Below are 16,390 nucleotides of genomic sequence, written 5' to 3'. Positions count from 1 at the left end.
ACAAAATTTGTAAAAATAGTTAGTGAGAGATAAAACCAATAACATCTTTATTTTTAAAACTCTAGGCTGATTTTTGTTGCCGCGGGTTTGAGAGAATGGCCGAACTAATTGACACCATGAAGCATTCTAACAAAAGCTCTTGCCCTGTAGATTTGGGGAACGTCTTTAAAAGAATAAACATTTCTGGCCACATATTTTTTAAATTATTAAAGAAATGTTAGCATTCTGATTGGACAAAGCACTCGCCAGTACTTCAAGGCCAACTGCTGGTCCACAGCTGGCTATGTGCATGATGGGAATTTGAAAGGGCGCATGCACCGTCTTATGACGTCTTCTTGCTGTAGTCCATATAACTGAACAGTCAGTCGTGGACTCATGGTTTGTCAAGAGTATTTCATATACAGTTTTCGGTTTCACTTAGCTGATTGGTACCGAGCTCGATAGCTGCAGTCGCTTAAGTGCGGCCAGTATCCAATATTCGGGAGATAGTAGGTTTGAACCCCACTGTCGGCAGCCCTGAAAATGGTTTTCCGTGGTTTCCCATTTTCACACCAGGCTGTACCTTAATTAAGGCCACGGCTGCTTCCTTCCCACTCTTAGCCCTTCCCTGTCCCATCGTCGCCACAAGACCTATCTATGTCGGTGCGACGTAAAGCAACTAGCAAAAAAAAAAAAAAAATAGCTGATTGGTGACAGCTGGAATTGTATACATCATATCTATAGCGCAGTGTGTAAATACATACAGTTATCATTAACTTTTATTATCTGAAACGAATCTACTACTTCCCAGACAATCTGGGCTGCCAAAAGAACAAAGTTCCTCACGAAACAACATAATCCAAAACTAAAACTTTAAATTAAACACACACACAGCAATGACTCTAAAAACTGAACAGGTGGCTGCACAGTTTGGGTTACGTAATTGTCAGCTGGCATGCGGAAGAAAAGGGTTAGAGTTCCACTGTCGGCAGCTTTGACGGTGGTTTTCCATGGTCCTGTTTCCACACCAGGCAAATGTTGGGGGCTGTATCTTAATTACAGCCACTGTCGCTTCCTTCCCACTGCTAGCTGTTTCCTATCCCATCATTGCCCCATAGACCTATCAATGTCAGTGCGACATGAAACAAATGCAAAACAAAGGTAAAGTTACTAAAATATACATAATTCATCATAACAATAAAGACATAAAAAAAACCACACATAATTAACACCGGGAGAATTAGCCGTGCGGTTAGGGGCGCGCTGCTGTGAGCTTGTATCTGGGAGATAATGGGTTCGAATCCCACTGTCAGCAGTCCTGAAGATGGTTTTCCATGGTTTCCCATTTTCACACTGGGCAAATGCTTGGACTGTACCTTAATTAAGGCCACAGCCATTTCCTTCTAACTCCTAGGCCTTTCCTATCCGATCGGCGCCATAAGAACTATCTGTGTTGGTGAGACGTAAAGCCTATAGCAAAAAAAAAAAAAAGCCACATAATTAATAGGTAATACAAATCCTAAAAGTAAATGTTCAAAAAAGAACTCAGGCAGCACATGGAGCAATTTTACATCAAGGCATGTTATCTGACCTATTTATAATGAACGCTGTGAGCAGCACAGGTCCTTGTAGTGGTGGTAGTGGTGGTGCCACGGCTGCTTACTTCCAACACCTAGGCCTTTCCTATCCCATCATCACCATAAGACCTATCTGTATCGGTGCGACATAAAGCAACTAGCAAAAAAGAAAAAAGTAGTAGTATTGTTAATGGTGTTTTTTTCAGTTAGGGACAGTTGCAAAAAAGGTGTGTTGAAAATATCACTCACAGAATTCATGTTTCAGAAGAACTGCATATTTTATATATGTAGCTTACAGGTTAATCATATGTACAAGGTACTTTTGTGGTAGTGGTGGTGATTATTGTTTTGAGAGGAAGTGTAACTAGGTAACCATCCTTTGTTAACACTAACCAGTGAGAAAAAAATTGCAGGGGTCCAATGCTTCGACAAATGAAGGTATCGGCCAAAGAAAGACAAGGGTCATGAAAGGTGTGAAATTGAAAGACTCCCTAGGCCTTGCAAACCTAATACAGTCGGGGTTGGAAAAGAATGAGAGTTGACCAAGGGAGGTTGGATAGGATAGACAGAAGTTAGGAGTCTGTCACAAGTAAATGGAAGCAGTGCCAAGAATCAGCTAAGGGCCCCGCGGTCACCTTACCGCGCTCCCAAATTAAGAGCCCTGGGGCCCCTTTTAGTTGCCTCATACAACAGACAGAGAATACCGTGAATGTTATTCTACTGCCCCAACCCGCAGGGGGTTACGTTTGTGATATCCCTTTTTTGACTCTTTATGTCTGTTAGGTTATCAGCCCAAAGGCTGTTTGGATCCTCAAATAGCACCAACAAAGGCTATGCAATTATAGGGAAACCGCAAAAATCAATGAGCCCAAATGATGCGTACTAGGCAAGATGAGGAGTGAGGTAGTTTGCCATTGCTTTCCTCAATGGACCAGAAGGTGCTACTGTAGCACGACTGATCCTATGAGCAACACCTTTCATAACACTCGGACAGTAGTTGTGCTCCAAATGTCATTACTCAGCACCACCCATACCCCAGCAGCTTCCATATTGTCACAGCCATGGATGTGACTGGGACTTCGGTAGAAGCTACACTTTGCTCTGGATACTATACATATGCACACTGCACACAACAGGTTTAATTTTAACTACACCACACTAATTCTTATGTAATAGGATATTGACTAATTTCATTATCCAGCACATCATTCTTCTCAGACTGCAGACAACAGACTTAGCAACACTTGAATTTGAAATGGATATCTGACTCAGCACAGTAAGCCTTTGTGTATTTCTATTCATAGCAGGCTGGCTTTACCAATTACCAAATCTCCCATTCTGTGTGTGTTAAGAAGTAATAGGTTCTGTGCACTTGCCAATCAAAATTACACAAGAAAGAGTCAACAGAGAAAGGTGCAGGTAGCAAATTGTGCCTTATTAGCTTGCCTGCTGTGCCTAGTACCAAAACTGAATTCATCAACCACGCGAGTGGCGGTGTAGTTTGGGTCACGTTGCTGTCAGCTTGCATTCAGTAGATAGTGGGTATGAACCCCACTGTTGGCAGCCCTGAAGTTGATTCTCCATGGTTTCCCATTTTCAGACCAGGCAAATGCTGGGGCTGTATTTTAATTAAGGCCATGGTCGCTTTCTTCCCACTCGTACCACTTTTCTGTCCCATTATCGCCATAAGGTATATCTGTGTTGGTGCGACATAAAACAAATCTATAATTGTTAGGTTCTTCAGTCTGCCAAAACTAATTTTGAGTACTATTTATAAAATACCTGAAAAAGAAAACACATGGTAACAGCATTACACTTGAAAAAGGAACAACTTAATTAAAATAGAATGACATGTTTCAGATCACAATCAAATATTTAGAAATGTATAAATATATCTGTTTATTTGTGTTTAAATACTTAGGAACTTGAAATCTGGAACTTATCTAAATGAAGTCCTCCTTTGTCTCCACTGTAGTATTCAATGTGAGGTGTTTGAAAAACCGTTGCTCTGTAAATAGCGCGAGTCCAACTAGTTAGCCAGTCTGTTGACCTTCTGCCACACCATGCTCCTTGCCCTGTCTAGATCAGTGACATGCTGTATTTTACTTTTAGGTGTTTTCCTTTCAGTGCTTGCTTTATTATTATTATTATTATTATTGTTGTTGTTGTTGTTGTTGTTGTTGTTGTTTATTTGGGATTACATTATGTTAATTATTTGATTGAGCATTGTATGAAATGAATTAAATTGTGTCTTATAAGACATTATTTTTATTGATAAATGATTACCTACTAAAACATTTGGAGTGACCAAGATGCTGCATATATTTAGAAAATTTATTAACAATAAGAATATCCTAAGCCACATTCCAGACTTTTAAGTCAGAGTAACCTCCAGTGGGATTCATTATGCGCTAAATGCAAGAAGTGTGGAATGTTTTCGTCAGAAATTAAGTAGTGCAATTAGGGGGTGAAATTTTTAAATGTATGTGGTTATTGCAGTTCGCTTGGTTAGTTTTCTTGCGATATAAATTTCAATACGTTCTTTAACATTCAGTGATTTGCTTTTATTATTGATGTGTAAAATTTGTAGATGTGTGTTAACATCTGTGAAGACAAAGGACGACTTAGTTAAGATAAGTTTCAGATTTCAAGTTCCTACGTATTTAAACAGAAATAAACAATTCTAAATATTTGAGTGCGATTTGATAGAATCAGAGGAGGTTCTTTCAAGAATGAAGCATATCATTCTATTTGGATTAAGTTGTTTCTTTTTCCAGTCTAATGCTGTTACCATGTATTTTCTTTTTCAGGTAGTTTATAAATTTAGTACTCAAAATTAGTTTTGACAGACTGAAGAAATTAACCATTATAAATTAACTGAGTCAAGACTGAAATGAGATGGCTTCAGATATTACAAAAGTAAAGAAAAATGTAAAAATGCACCATTTTCCCAATGCCAGTACCTATCCAAGGTAAAATTCTAAAAGAATTTAATTTTAAGTCCATTTGTTCAATACAAGTTTGCCATTTGATAAATGGTCTGTCTAATCTCAGTACTTGTAAAACCAGGCAGTAATAGTTACTTAACTGGAGTGCCACATGCGCCTCTGCCCGTTAGAGCCAGCAGCTTCTGCATAAAATGTAGAGCAGCTCAAGCAACAGAGGCTTTTCTTAGGGAAAGAAGTTAGCTCCTGTCACCTACATATTATACAGATATTTTTGAAGATTTTTATGAGAGACATTACATGGTATTGTGATATGGAAATGAAGTGTGGACATTTACTCCTGCTGAAACACTACTGTAGAAGCTTTTGAAACAAAACAACAACAACAACACATTTTCTAACTACATTGTTGCACTTCCCAGCACCTAAGTTACTGCAAGAATTTAGTGTTTCCATGCTATCCTGCTTATGTAATCTGCTGTGTTATTCCGTTCTGTTCCTTATATTGCTTAGTTTTTAGATACTATTGTACCAATTTGTGTTTAATTTATTAGAAAGTTGCTGTTAATGATATTAGGAATGTATAGCTCAGCCATTATCATGGCACCAAATGCACTCGAAGCAAGCTATATTAGCGGGGAAGAAGAAGAAGAGTAGAGGTACATCAGTGTATTGAGAGCAAACTCTGCATTCTACAGTGAAGTTACCTACCGGGCAGCTTGTTAAGACCTGAACTGCCATTATGACAGATGAATATATTCTGCAGACCAAAACTAAGCCCATGTGCAAGTGTTATGACTTCATTAAGTATTCACTAAGATTGCCTGGTGCAACTTCATGATAATTTCATTCAAAATTAAAATATCAAAGTGAAATTTTGTGTAAATGTGAACTATTTGATTATCAATAGTTGTGCAGGATAACAATAATTAGGTATTATTTTTGGTTGATGGTTATGAATTTAATGTTTTTGGTCCGTATTGAACAATATATAAGTAATAATAATAATAACTTAAATGTTTCCACCTTTTCAATACAATATATTCACAAATTTACAAAATTATACGGTACTAGTTTCGACCCATCTAGGGGTCATCATCAGCCGTATTGGAGCAAAGATCATTTGTGGCAAAATCCTAAGGATTTGTAAATTTGTGAATATATTGTATTGAAAAGGTGGAAACATTTAAGTTATTATTATTATTACTTATTTTTGGTTGTAGCAGCTGATCGAGCGAACCTCCCTAAAACAAGTGTTTTTGAAGATGATGTAGCAGCCTTCAAAGAGGAAGATACTCCTGTAGAGTTCTCTCGTGCTACCAGCCTTAGCTCTCTGACTATTGATGATGAGCCCAAGATCTCCAATGATGCCATGCTGAAGGTAAATATGTTAATTTTATAAGAGTGTTAGAGTTAAGTTCTGTTGTACTTGTAAATGTGCAACATTAGATATATTCATAAGTCATGATTAGTTATCATTTGTTATCATTCAAAGACTGGCTCAGAGTTAACATTTTAGTAGAAAATATTTGTATATAGCAATATTAATTGGTGGTCATGACTAAATAAAATTAAATTCTGTTATTATTTCACACAAATAGTCTAATACCACACAAATATCTATTGAAGATGTTAATTTTTTAAAAATGTAGATAAAAGTAATGACATGCTAAGATATGTTCTGCACAGGAGTAAAAAGGTCTTGGATTATTCTGTTGCTCTAAACCTGAATAGGACTATGCCAAGACAGTATAATTAATAATACCAGATTCTTCGAAAATAAATGGTCAGTTTTGTACATCACACTGCTTTTTTGGATGGAGAAAATGTTCCTGCTATATTTACAATATTTAATATTTAAAATAGTCTCTGCCAATGATTCACAAGCTCTCACTCATGCCCCTGAAAGAACATGACTCCCTTGATGCAGCAAAATCCTAGAAAGAACTCTCTGCATCATCCTTGCTTTAGAGCACTTAGTCTTTTAGAAAATTCGTGGGTTTGATCCTGGCTTGCCTGAAGGTATTTGAAGGTGCTCAGATATGCCATTCTTGTCAGTAAATTTGCCAGCATGTAACAGAACCCTTGTGGGGCAAAAATTCAGCATCTCGGTGTCTAAGAAAACAAAAAAGTAGCTAGTGGGACGTAACCCCAATACCATTATTATCTTTCAGAAAGTGACTTGGATTCATAAGCATCTGTTGTTGCTAAGTTGGTGTAATATGGAGGGTATTGAATACTTCATACTTCGTCATTTAGCTTCTGCTTCATCATTTTTGCCATATAGGGCTTAGCATTGTCTGGTAAGATCAAGGGACACCTCCATGAAGGGACACCTCTTATTGATCAAGTGGTGGTTATTGTTTTAAGAAGAACTACAACTAGGCAACCATCCTCTATATAACACTAATCAGCCAGAAAAGATGGAAGGGATCCTGACACTTCAAAAAATGAAGGTAACGGCCAAAGATATGCAAGGGCCATGAAAGGCGTGAAAATTAAAGACTCCCTAGGCTTTGAGTGCTCTAATACTATCAGGGTTGGAAGAAAAACAAGAGTTGACCAAGGAAGGCCGGATAGGATAGATGAATGTGAGGAATCTGGCACGAGTAAGTGGAAGAAATCCCAGGACTCAGCTATGGGCTCCATAGTCGCCAACCCATGCTCCCAAGTTAAGAGCCCCTGGGGCCCATTTTAATCGACAGGAAGGGGATACCGTGAGTGTTATTCTACTACGCCCACCCACAGGGGTTCCTATTGGTCAAAGATGGCTGATTTTTACAAACATGCTTATGCATTTCATCATTGTCTGCATAGTAAATGACAGTGATAGTGAATTAACTTGGAAGAAATAACATAATAAAACCTTTTGCTGTCTACTACACTAACAAAAAATCTTTGTAAATGGGAATTTCTCCAGCACCTAACCTTTTCCCATTTCTCTTGGGGTTATTGTGTGGGATCCACTTTTCCTCACACATCACAATGCCGTGGAGTAGGAGGTCATTCTGGTAACAAACCAACAGGTTGTTACACTCTCTGTCAATGTGTATCAATATTTCTTCAGCTTTTACAGTGCTAGGGAGGCATGCAGGATGAGAGAGACCGCAGAGTGAGAGAGTGGCGGTATACCATTCTGAATGGAGGCTTGTAGCTATTACCGTATTTACTCGTGTATTAGACCCCTTTTTCCCCAGATTTACATCCAAAAAATGTAAAAGGGAGTCAAATATGTGATAACCTAACATTTTGTGCAGTGAACACATGACTTCTAGGTTATAAAATGCTATGAATTGTACATGTAAACATTCTACACTGTTCTTTAACAAACCTGTGAATATATTTGAGTTATATTGGCTATTTTTGTTGGAAGGCAGTATTTATAAATGTAAAAAGTCAATAAATGGTGAACATGACTTTCAGGCCTACATATAAAGTAAATATAATCCATTTTAGTTACTCATATCACGTCATTCGTTTCATCTCATTAATTCCTCTGGTGAGGGTTGACGTCAGGAAGGGCATATGATCATAAAAACTCGCTACGAAGATTCATCTCACTTCATACTCGACCCCGTAGAGAAAAGGAATAAGGGTATTGTATTATCATATTATGCATTATTGCTACAAAATAACTGAATGGCCAGTCATTTGTCTCTCAGTTGAACAGTAGTCCTACCACACAGTAAACCTGATCACTTCTCCTTCTTATGATGCCGTCTCCCTTCGAAGGTTGGCGATCCAATTGATTATGATTACACGCGAAACAGCAGCACGGAAGATTTCTATCGACCTATGTCCATACCACCGCCGCAAGTCTTTCAGCCAGGAATTTCTCCGTCTTCCCACAGATCTTTTCCCATCAATCTTCCCTTGAATGATCAGTCGGAGAAGTTCGTATCGTTCACCTCTCATGATGTGCCCGAGGTAGCTGAGCTTACGCTCCTTGATGGTTATGAGAGGCTCTTTCTTCTTGTTCAAGATGTTGAGGACTTCTCATTTGTCTCCTTTTCTACCCAAGATATTCGGAGTATTCTTCTGTAAGTACATTTCAAAAGATTCAATACGCTTCTCCAATAAAGGGCTAAGCGTCCACCCTTCGAAACCATACAGAAGGACAGGAAAGACATAACACCGTAGCATTCGAACTCTGAGCTGGAGGTTGAGTTCTCGGCTGGTGAATAAGGTCCTCATGGTATTGAACATATTTTTTGCTTGTCCAATCCCGGATAAGATTTCGCATTTTGAGTCACAATGCTGGTTAACTAGAGTTCCAAGATATTTGATAGAAGATACTTGTTGGACGATGTTGTTGTTGATGTAAAGGGAGGCCTGTTTTGGTGTTTTTGAGAATACAATCAGCTTGGTCTTGTTAATATTCAAGGATAAACCATAGGTTTCACTGATCCTCACGATGTTGCAACTGTTCGCTTTCCTCATCAAGACACTTGGGGAGATGAAAGTTAATACCTTGGGACACATGAATATCAAATAAACTATTTGTGGCTTGCCCGTAAATTGCCACGCAAATAGAAACAATTAACATTCCATGGATTCCCATTTCTCTATGTGATGTTTGGGCGCCAGGGTTACAGTTTTAAACAAAACTGTAAACCAAAATTTATATTTACTAGCATAGAGACTTATACTTAAATCACAGGGGTAGGATTTTAAATAATTAACCATTAAGTATCGCTTAAGAAAGAAAATTAACGCAATATAAACTACAAATGAATTTATTATACAAAAAAAATGAGATGAATCGGAAAAGTTCCTTAAAGCGTGGAGGGATTTAGAATTTATTTTACTGAATTTACTAATTGCTTGCTTTATCTAATTGAAGCTCACCAATTGCAACTTTCGTTGAAATCATCGGGTTTCCGTGGTTACTCGTTCTCTTCTTCTCGATGTAGAATTTGCTCCATGGGCATCCTTCCTTCCTTCTCTGATCTGGTACGGGCTATCTGGACTAGCACTCCCTAATTGCCTAGTCTTTAAATTAGACATTGGCCCTATACTTGTAAAAACTGATCAGCGTTGATCGTAAGAGGAGAAATTTCAGAGATATGAATTTTTCCATATTAATAGAAATCTCAGTCCAACTGAGCTATACTATTTATATGGTACAGACTTATACCAAATTCCGTAGACTTGAACTAAACATAGTTCTTCGTCCAGAAAATTTACTGAATATAACACAAGCCGTAAGCTTGTTTCGTCTCACGTAGATCGGATAATATAACCGCAGCTAAGTACTGTATCGAAGCGAGCACATACCGTCTCAAAATCAATAACATCGTTCACAGTAGATGTTCACAGTAGAAGTTCTAATAGTAGTTAGGATCACAGCAGAAGTGGTAGTTAGGATCCCGTTCTCGTGGTGAGAATCTCTATATATCTGGGCTCACCCCCACTCTTGGTAACAGTTCAATCTCAAAAACTCATATACAACGAACTATCTGATTCATAGATCGAATTATCAACTCCCCTTCTTTCTTGACAAGTCCAGTAGGCGTGGCGATGATGTAGCTGACCAGCTTGCAAGCCTCGCGCGCGGGTCGCTGTTTACTAGCCTTGGCTCATGAGTTAAACCCAGTGAGTCATGTAATTTTCCACGCTCAAAAATAACCTTTTCCGTATACACAAATATGAGATGAAATGACAACAACTATATTTCAACATATTAACCAACTCCAATACATAATAAATTCCTATCTTTTATAATATAATAATAAATGATGTTATAATATATATAATATGATTGCAAAAACCTTATTTACAAATGCTTGACTAGAATAAATATGTTATTATGAATAATTGCCGATGGCGGATAAACTTAATATCAAATGATATCGCGTAAACTGATATTATATTAAATTAGTAGGGCTGGAGAAGCCGGGACGGTTACAGTGTTGTTTATAATGATTTGAAGATCACTAGGGTTGCTGGCTAACACAGTTGTGTCATCAGCAAATCAGATGTTATTAATGACAAAGCCATTGATCTTGATACCTAGATTAACATCTTCCATAGCCTCTCTGAACACAGCTTCAGAGTAGATGTTGAAAAGGAGTGGGGACAGGACGCATCCCTGGCGGACACCTCTTCGTATAGCTATGTCCTCAATAGTAGTTCCTTCTATTTTGACCTCTGCCGTTTGATTCCAGTACAGATGGGAAATGATACGAAGATCACAAACATCTACACCAGTAGATTTTAAAATCTCAACAAGTTGTGCATGAGATACGCAATCAAATGCTTTTCGGTAGTCGTTGGAACAAGCGTGCACATCTACATTCATATCTAGGCATCTCTGGGTCAAAACATCACTGCTTTCATTTTAATTGTCTTGCGCCGCTAACTTCCCTGCTACCAGTGTGTCGTCATTCCAAGTGATGTCATCTTCACTGCCATCTCGTCAGCCATGCACTGCAATCGAGACTGAGAGCATTCAAGGTCCCGTCTTTATGAACCTTTTAAAAATAGTTTTGTTCCCGACTATAGAGTCCAAACTGTGTGAAACTATTCCCAAATGGTTTCTAGAGATGGTCTCTGGTATTCCCAGCTGGTGTATGTGAAACAGAAGCCACTCTTTCTTCTTGTTGAAAGCGTGCCAAACCACCAGCTGATAACTAGCGTATGTTAAGAGTTGTATTTCCAAATGTAATACATAGTGACTGGAAGCATACTTTTGATAACTTTGGCTATTGAAAGCCAAACCCCTATTTTTAAGTTTATTTCATTCTTGTTCTTTACATTTATCACATCAGGATTTATCTAAACAGCTGTAAATAAGATAAGAGGGACCGCATTGTTTAGGTTAGGTATGGTATCACCCGGATAGCGCCAAAAGTTCCACGATGGAAAGAATAAAAATAAATAACAGGAAAATTTGTTGCATTTATGGATATCTACAGGTGTGGCAGTAATGTGTTTTATTATCATAATGTTTAATTTCGTATGTTTGTTGTCTCCCGTTTTTTATTAACGCATATCCTAGTATGTTTTGTTTGCAGTCTCCGAAAATCATTAAAAGTAAGTGGGGGCATAGAAAAATCAATATTATTATTATTTGTTAGGTATGTTGGTGAGTAAAAACGTTGTTATTGGATTGTTTTTATCATGTTTTAAACCCACTTCTCTCCCAGAAAAACCCTATATTGGTCAGAGTTAAGAGATAGTAAATGAACACTTTGTTAATGATCTCACCTGCCTATATTAATAGGCCTAGCAACAACCGTGTTTATTTAACTAAAATAAACTCGTTTCCTCATCCCGAGGTGGTGCAACTCTTTTTTAGACAGGTTCCCAGATGAAGGGAGTTGCATGTACCATTTTTACCACAAATCAACCTTCCTGCGATTCGTATATCTCTGGCAGTATGGTACCCGGAATCGAACTCAGGCTCCCGAGAATGGCAGATAATTGTGCTAACCATTACGCTGGCGGACATTCTTAATTACAAAACATAGACATACCGTATATACATGACTGATGTGTGCTTGCAATCGCAGGTCGGACATGAAACTATTCACCTATTTGTGCGACAGCATCAGTGCTGCAGTAGGCCTACGCTACGAAGACGGACATTTCTTAACTATGAAACCCAGATGTACCACATGACTTCGACGTGTGTTTTCATTGCGTGGGGTCGTATGGACGAAACTGTTTACAAATTTGTGTGATGTCATCGGAGCTGCATAAGGCTTGTAGCAGCTTTGAAGTGGAATCGTTGTTCTTCTCTGACGAATTACGTTGGGGGGTCTTGTATGCAAGATTTATTTTTTTCATTTTCTTCGTCTCAAAAAGGCAAGGGGTATATCATAATGTTTTAAATGGTGATATTATTTCTGTTTCATTTAACAAGTCTGCTAGCAAAAATGAATATTATTTTAATAAATAGAAGTTGTAGTGGTCCATCAGACTCATCTCAGTCCTTTGTAAAATTTCCATTTATGTCTGATACCACCATGTGTTTTGAATTTGAGACTAAATTCTATAATTTTTATATTTTCTGACTCCCTCATCTAGTGTTGCGATTCATGCATGTCTTTTTTGTCACTCTTTCTATTTCAATTTAAGATGCTAATATTCAGATATCCAACATCAGAAAGATTTGTCATTGTCCTTCTGTTCTCCCTTTAGCTGGCCTGATTCCAGGATTGGTCAATGGCTTTTGAGCATGTGTAAATGTGACAGTTCTGTATCATTAACTTCTGACATGTGAGAGAACTTCTAAGGGACAAAAGTTCTTAACCTTCTGAAATCTATGCCAGCTTTGTGGTATATGAATAGCGTGCATGCCTCTTACTTGAAGGCCCTGGGTTTGATTCCTGGTCAGTTCAGGGATTTTTACCTGGATCTGAGGGCTGGTTCGAGGTCTACTCAGCCTATTCAGGAGCTATCTGATGTTGAGATAGTGACCCCGGTTTAGAAAGCCAGGAATAACAGCTGAGAGGATTTGTCATGCTGACCACACAACACCTCATGATCTGCAGGCCTTCATGGTGAGCAGCGGTTGCTTGGTAGGTCATGCTCTTTGGATTTGTTGCACCGTGGGGGGAGGGGGTTCTGAAGTGTATATTAACTGAAGGGATGTTACACAAGCATCATCATCATCATCAAATGTCGTACATACTGACCCAATTCTGAGACAGTGATTTTTTTTTTTTTTCAAATGCCTTTCTGAAAGCCAGAAACATTTTAATAGGTGTGCAGCGTAGCATTTAAAGAATTTTACATTTACAAAATACAAATTAATATAAACATCCATTCTGTAACACTTCCCTGTTGTTTTGGCATTCAGCGTATTCAGAGAATTTCGATGAGATGCATAAAATAAAATTGAGACGATAACAAAAAAGAAAAAGTTAATTGTTTTGCTCATATTGGCTCTAATAACTTCATAAACCGTTTGTGGATTTTCACATTTCTCGTCATTATGGGAAATACAATAATTTCAGAATCCTGCTTATGGTAATGTGTTCTACTGTTGTTCAAATGTGATTTACACAAAATTTAAAGATATTGTTTTATTTGGTAATACCCTTGTCCTTATAAAACAAGTATTTAGTCTCATACTGGACAGTTACAATCACATTGCCAGCCCAGTAGGATAGGGGTAACCTGTTCTCCTCATAGCCAGCGGTCCCCACTTTGATTCCTAGATCAGCCAAAGATTTTAATTGTAGACTGAGGGCTGGAACATGATTCATTCAGCCTTGTGATATCAGCTTAGGAGGTGTTCGAAATTAGAGAAAGTTGAGCAAAATGGCTGAGGATGTCATCACACTGACCATATGGCTCTTCAGTATCTGTGGCCATCTGACTGGGCAGTTGTCATCTTGGCAGGCCAGGGTTCTTAATGAGGTATATGTGCCATAGATCTCGGTTGGTTATCGCAGATGGAACTTTGTCATCATGTCAAAATTCTGAGCTGCCAATCATAGTAGCAATTCAATTGAATGATGCCATCAACGACAAGAGGAAAATAAGAAAGCCTGCACGAGATGCACATTGTATACTTGTATGTATCATAGGTACTGTATTTTGTAAGAAAAATGACTAGAATAGCAAACATGACCTTGATGACATGTTATTGGTGATATTCTTTTTCAATACCATCAAAACCATAATGTATTTTTCATCATCATCATCATCATCATCATCATATGCAGTATCCAGCTGCTGGCCAGGTCTGTTTATAATGTATCTTTAATGGGGCTGAATACTATATATCTATTCCTTCCTTTAGAATCTGTTTTCTTTCTTGTTAGATCTCTTGTCATCCCTATATATTAATAATCTTTGATGGCTGCGTAGGAAGTTGTGCCAAAGCCTGTGAGGCCAGTTGTTCACCGGGTCCCTGGCAGGACGGAACGTGAACATGAAGAGGGCATGGAGAAGCAGGATGTTGAAAAGGAGAAGCGTGAACTGGCAGACTGTTGTGATCTCGCCCCAGTCAGCGAGGGTGAAGAGGAGAATGAGGACGATATGTTAGCTGCTTGTATAAGCATTGGCATGCAGAACACCAGGCAAGTATAGTGTATTTCTGAATAAGCTGCTAAAGTTCGATGCCTTTGAAATTGAACTTTGAAACATGGAATTATGGTTACAGGGTGAATTGCTCTGATTTATTTTTGTATGTTCAGAATAGCAGTATGAATTATTGTTTCAAATCTCGCCAGGAATGAGTGTTTTTTAATTATACATAAATTAAACAACAGTTGAAGTGCCTGTAAAGTCTCATTTTATCTGCAAGATTTCATTGCTCTATTCAGAGGAGAATCATCATACAGTGTGTGTCTGTATGGATGTAGTGGCCCCATGTACTAAATGTGAATAATTTGTTTCTTAATGTAGTTAACAAATGCTGGGCATGAAAAACACTGGTCTTGTTAATTTAAAGTGAGTGGGATGGTATTTGTTAGTTTATAATGATGATCCTTGGTTAAACTATATTAGTAACAAAAGGAGTAAAATAGTGATCTCTTACATAACCCGAGATGAATTCTAATGCTGAAGATGGCACAAGCACCCTGCCCTCAAGCCATAGGAATTACGAAAGTTAATATCCCCAGCCTGGCCAGGATAACAGTAATAATAATAATTATTATCAGAGTTGTTGCATATTTTTGTTGTATGGATATACTTCAAGACTTACAAATTGCCAGGAAACCATACCTCAACATGTTGGAAGATTTGAATTTGAATCCTTCAATTGCTGGTTGATTTTTTGAGGGATAATGTGACAAATATTAAACTTTTCCAGATTTCTAGACAGGTGTGGTAGCTATCTAGAAAGGAGGCCCTGCCACAGCAAGAAAACTCAGAGTAATAATAATAATAATAATAATAATAATAATAATAATAATAATCATAATAATAATCAGCACCCCCCCCACCAACATGGTGGACTACACCATGCATTATAAATTGAGGTAGAGCTCAAACACCACTCCATTCCACTGAGATCTTTGAAGCCATTGAAGTCATTCGGAACTAGTAATGTAAGGAAGGCACTGGCACCGTGCTTTATTATTATTATTATTATTATTATTATTATTATTAATTATTCCACTCTGTTACATTCAACTAGTGAATGACTACGGTTTCTAAAACATTGGATAATATTAACACCAATATTCAGTTCACTATGGAGACAGAAAGCAAAGGAAAACACTCTTTCCTCAATGTTCTGGTAATGAAGACTGCCGATTTAATCTTGGGACACACAGTTGACCCATACAGACCGCTACCTGCAGAAGACATCCAATCACCACCCACAGCGAAAATATGGCGTGATGAAAGTGCTAGCTGACCGTTCAAGGTTGTCGATCACAGCACGTAAATGAGGAGCTCAGCCATATGTCAAGAACAAAGCCATACTTTCCAGTGTCGACTCAGTTAAATGTAACTTAAAAGCTTTCCAGTCTTCTGAAGACAAAGGTTAATTATAAATATTTAAAAAATGTATTTTTTTTTAAAGGGCATGGTATAGTGTAATATTTAACCTGTGTGTTTGGCAGACTGGAGAGCTTTCGTTTGATCTCAGCCACCTCAGTGTGGCACTGTGTGCTAATGGGTACAGCCATAAAGACACAGTACACAGCGATCACTCCATCCCAGACATCCAAAAACCAGGGCGAAAGAAGAGGAGTGGCTGGCAGCTAAAGCCTTCCTGCCGTACATTGGGAAGATAGCCGATAGAATAGGGAGGCTACTGGTGTTCTATGGAGTAAAAACCATATGTAGGCCAGGAAGAAAATTCAGGAATAGTTCTGCTAAAGATAAGAGGCATCCTCTCTCCACAGCATGTGTGTAAAAGATCCCATGCAACTGTGGCCAAGTGTACATAGAACTACAAAACGCAGCATTGCTACCTGACCG

General features: G+C 38.2%; 1 protein-coding gene across 2 annotated transcripts in view; it reads left to right on the top strand.

Moving 5' to 3' along the window:
- Positions 1-16,390, top strand: part of LOC136885896 (microtubule-associated protein futsch) — a 514,102-nt gene that overhangs the window by 434,241 nt on the left and 63,471 nt on the right. For both annotated transcript variants that reach the window (XM_067158589.2, XM_068230837.1), the window contains 2 exons: positions 5,728-5,882; positions 14,324-14,535. In XM_067158589.2, coding sequence (XP_067014690.2) covers positions 5,728-5,882; positions 14,324-14,535 — 367 coding nt within the window. The remainder of the gene's footprint in view (positions 1-5,727; positions 5,883-14,323; positions 14,536-16,390) is intronic.

This window comes from Anabrus simplex, chromosome 1 (assembly GCF_040414725.1).
Source record: "Anabrus simplex isolate iqAnaSimp1 chromosome 1, ASM4041472v1, whole genome shotgun sequence".
NCBI classification, from domain to species: domain Eukaryota; kingdom Metazoa; phylum Arthropoda; class Insecta; order Orthoptera; family Tettigoniidae; genus Anabrus; species Anabrus simplex.
This window is presented reverse-complemented; position numbering and strand designations above follow the sequence as displayed.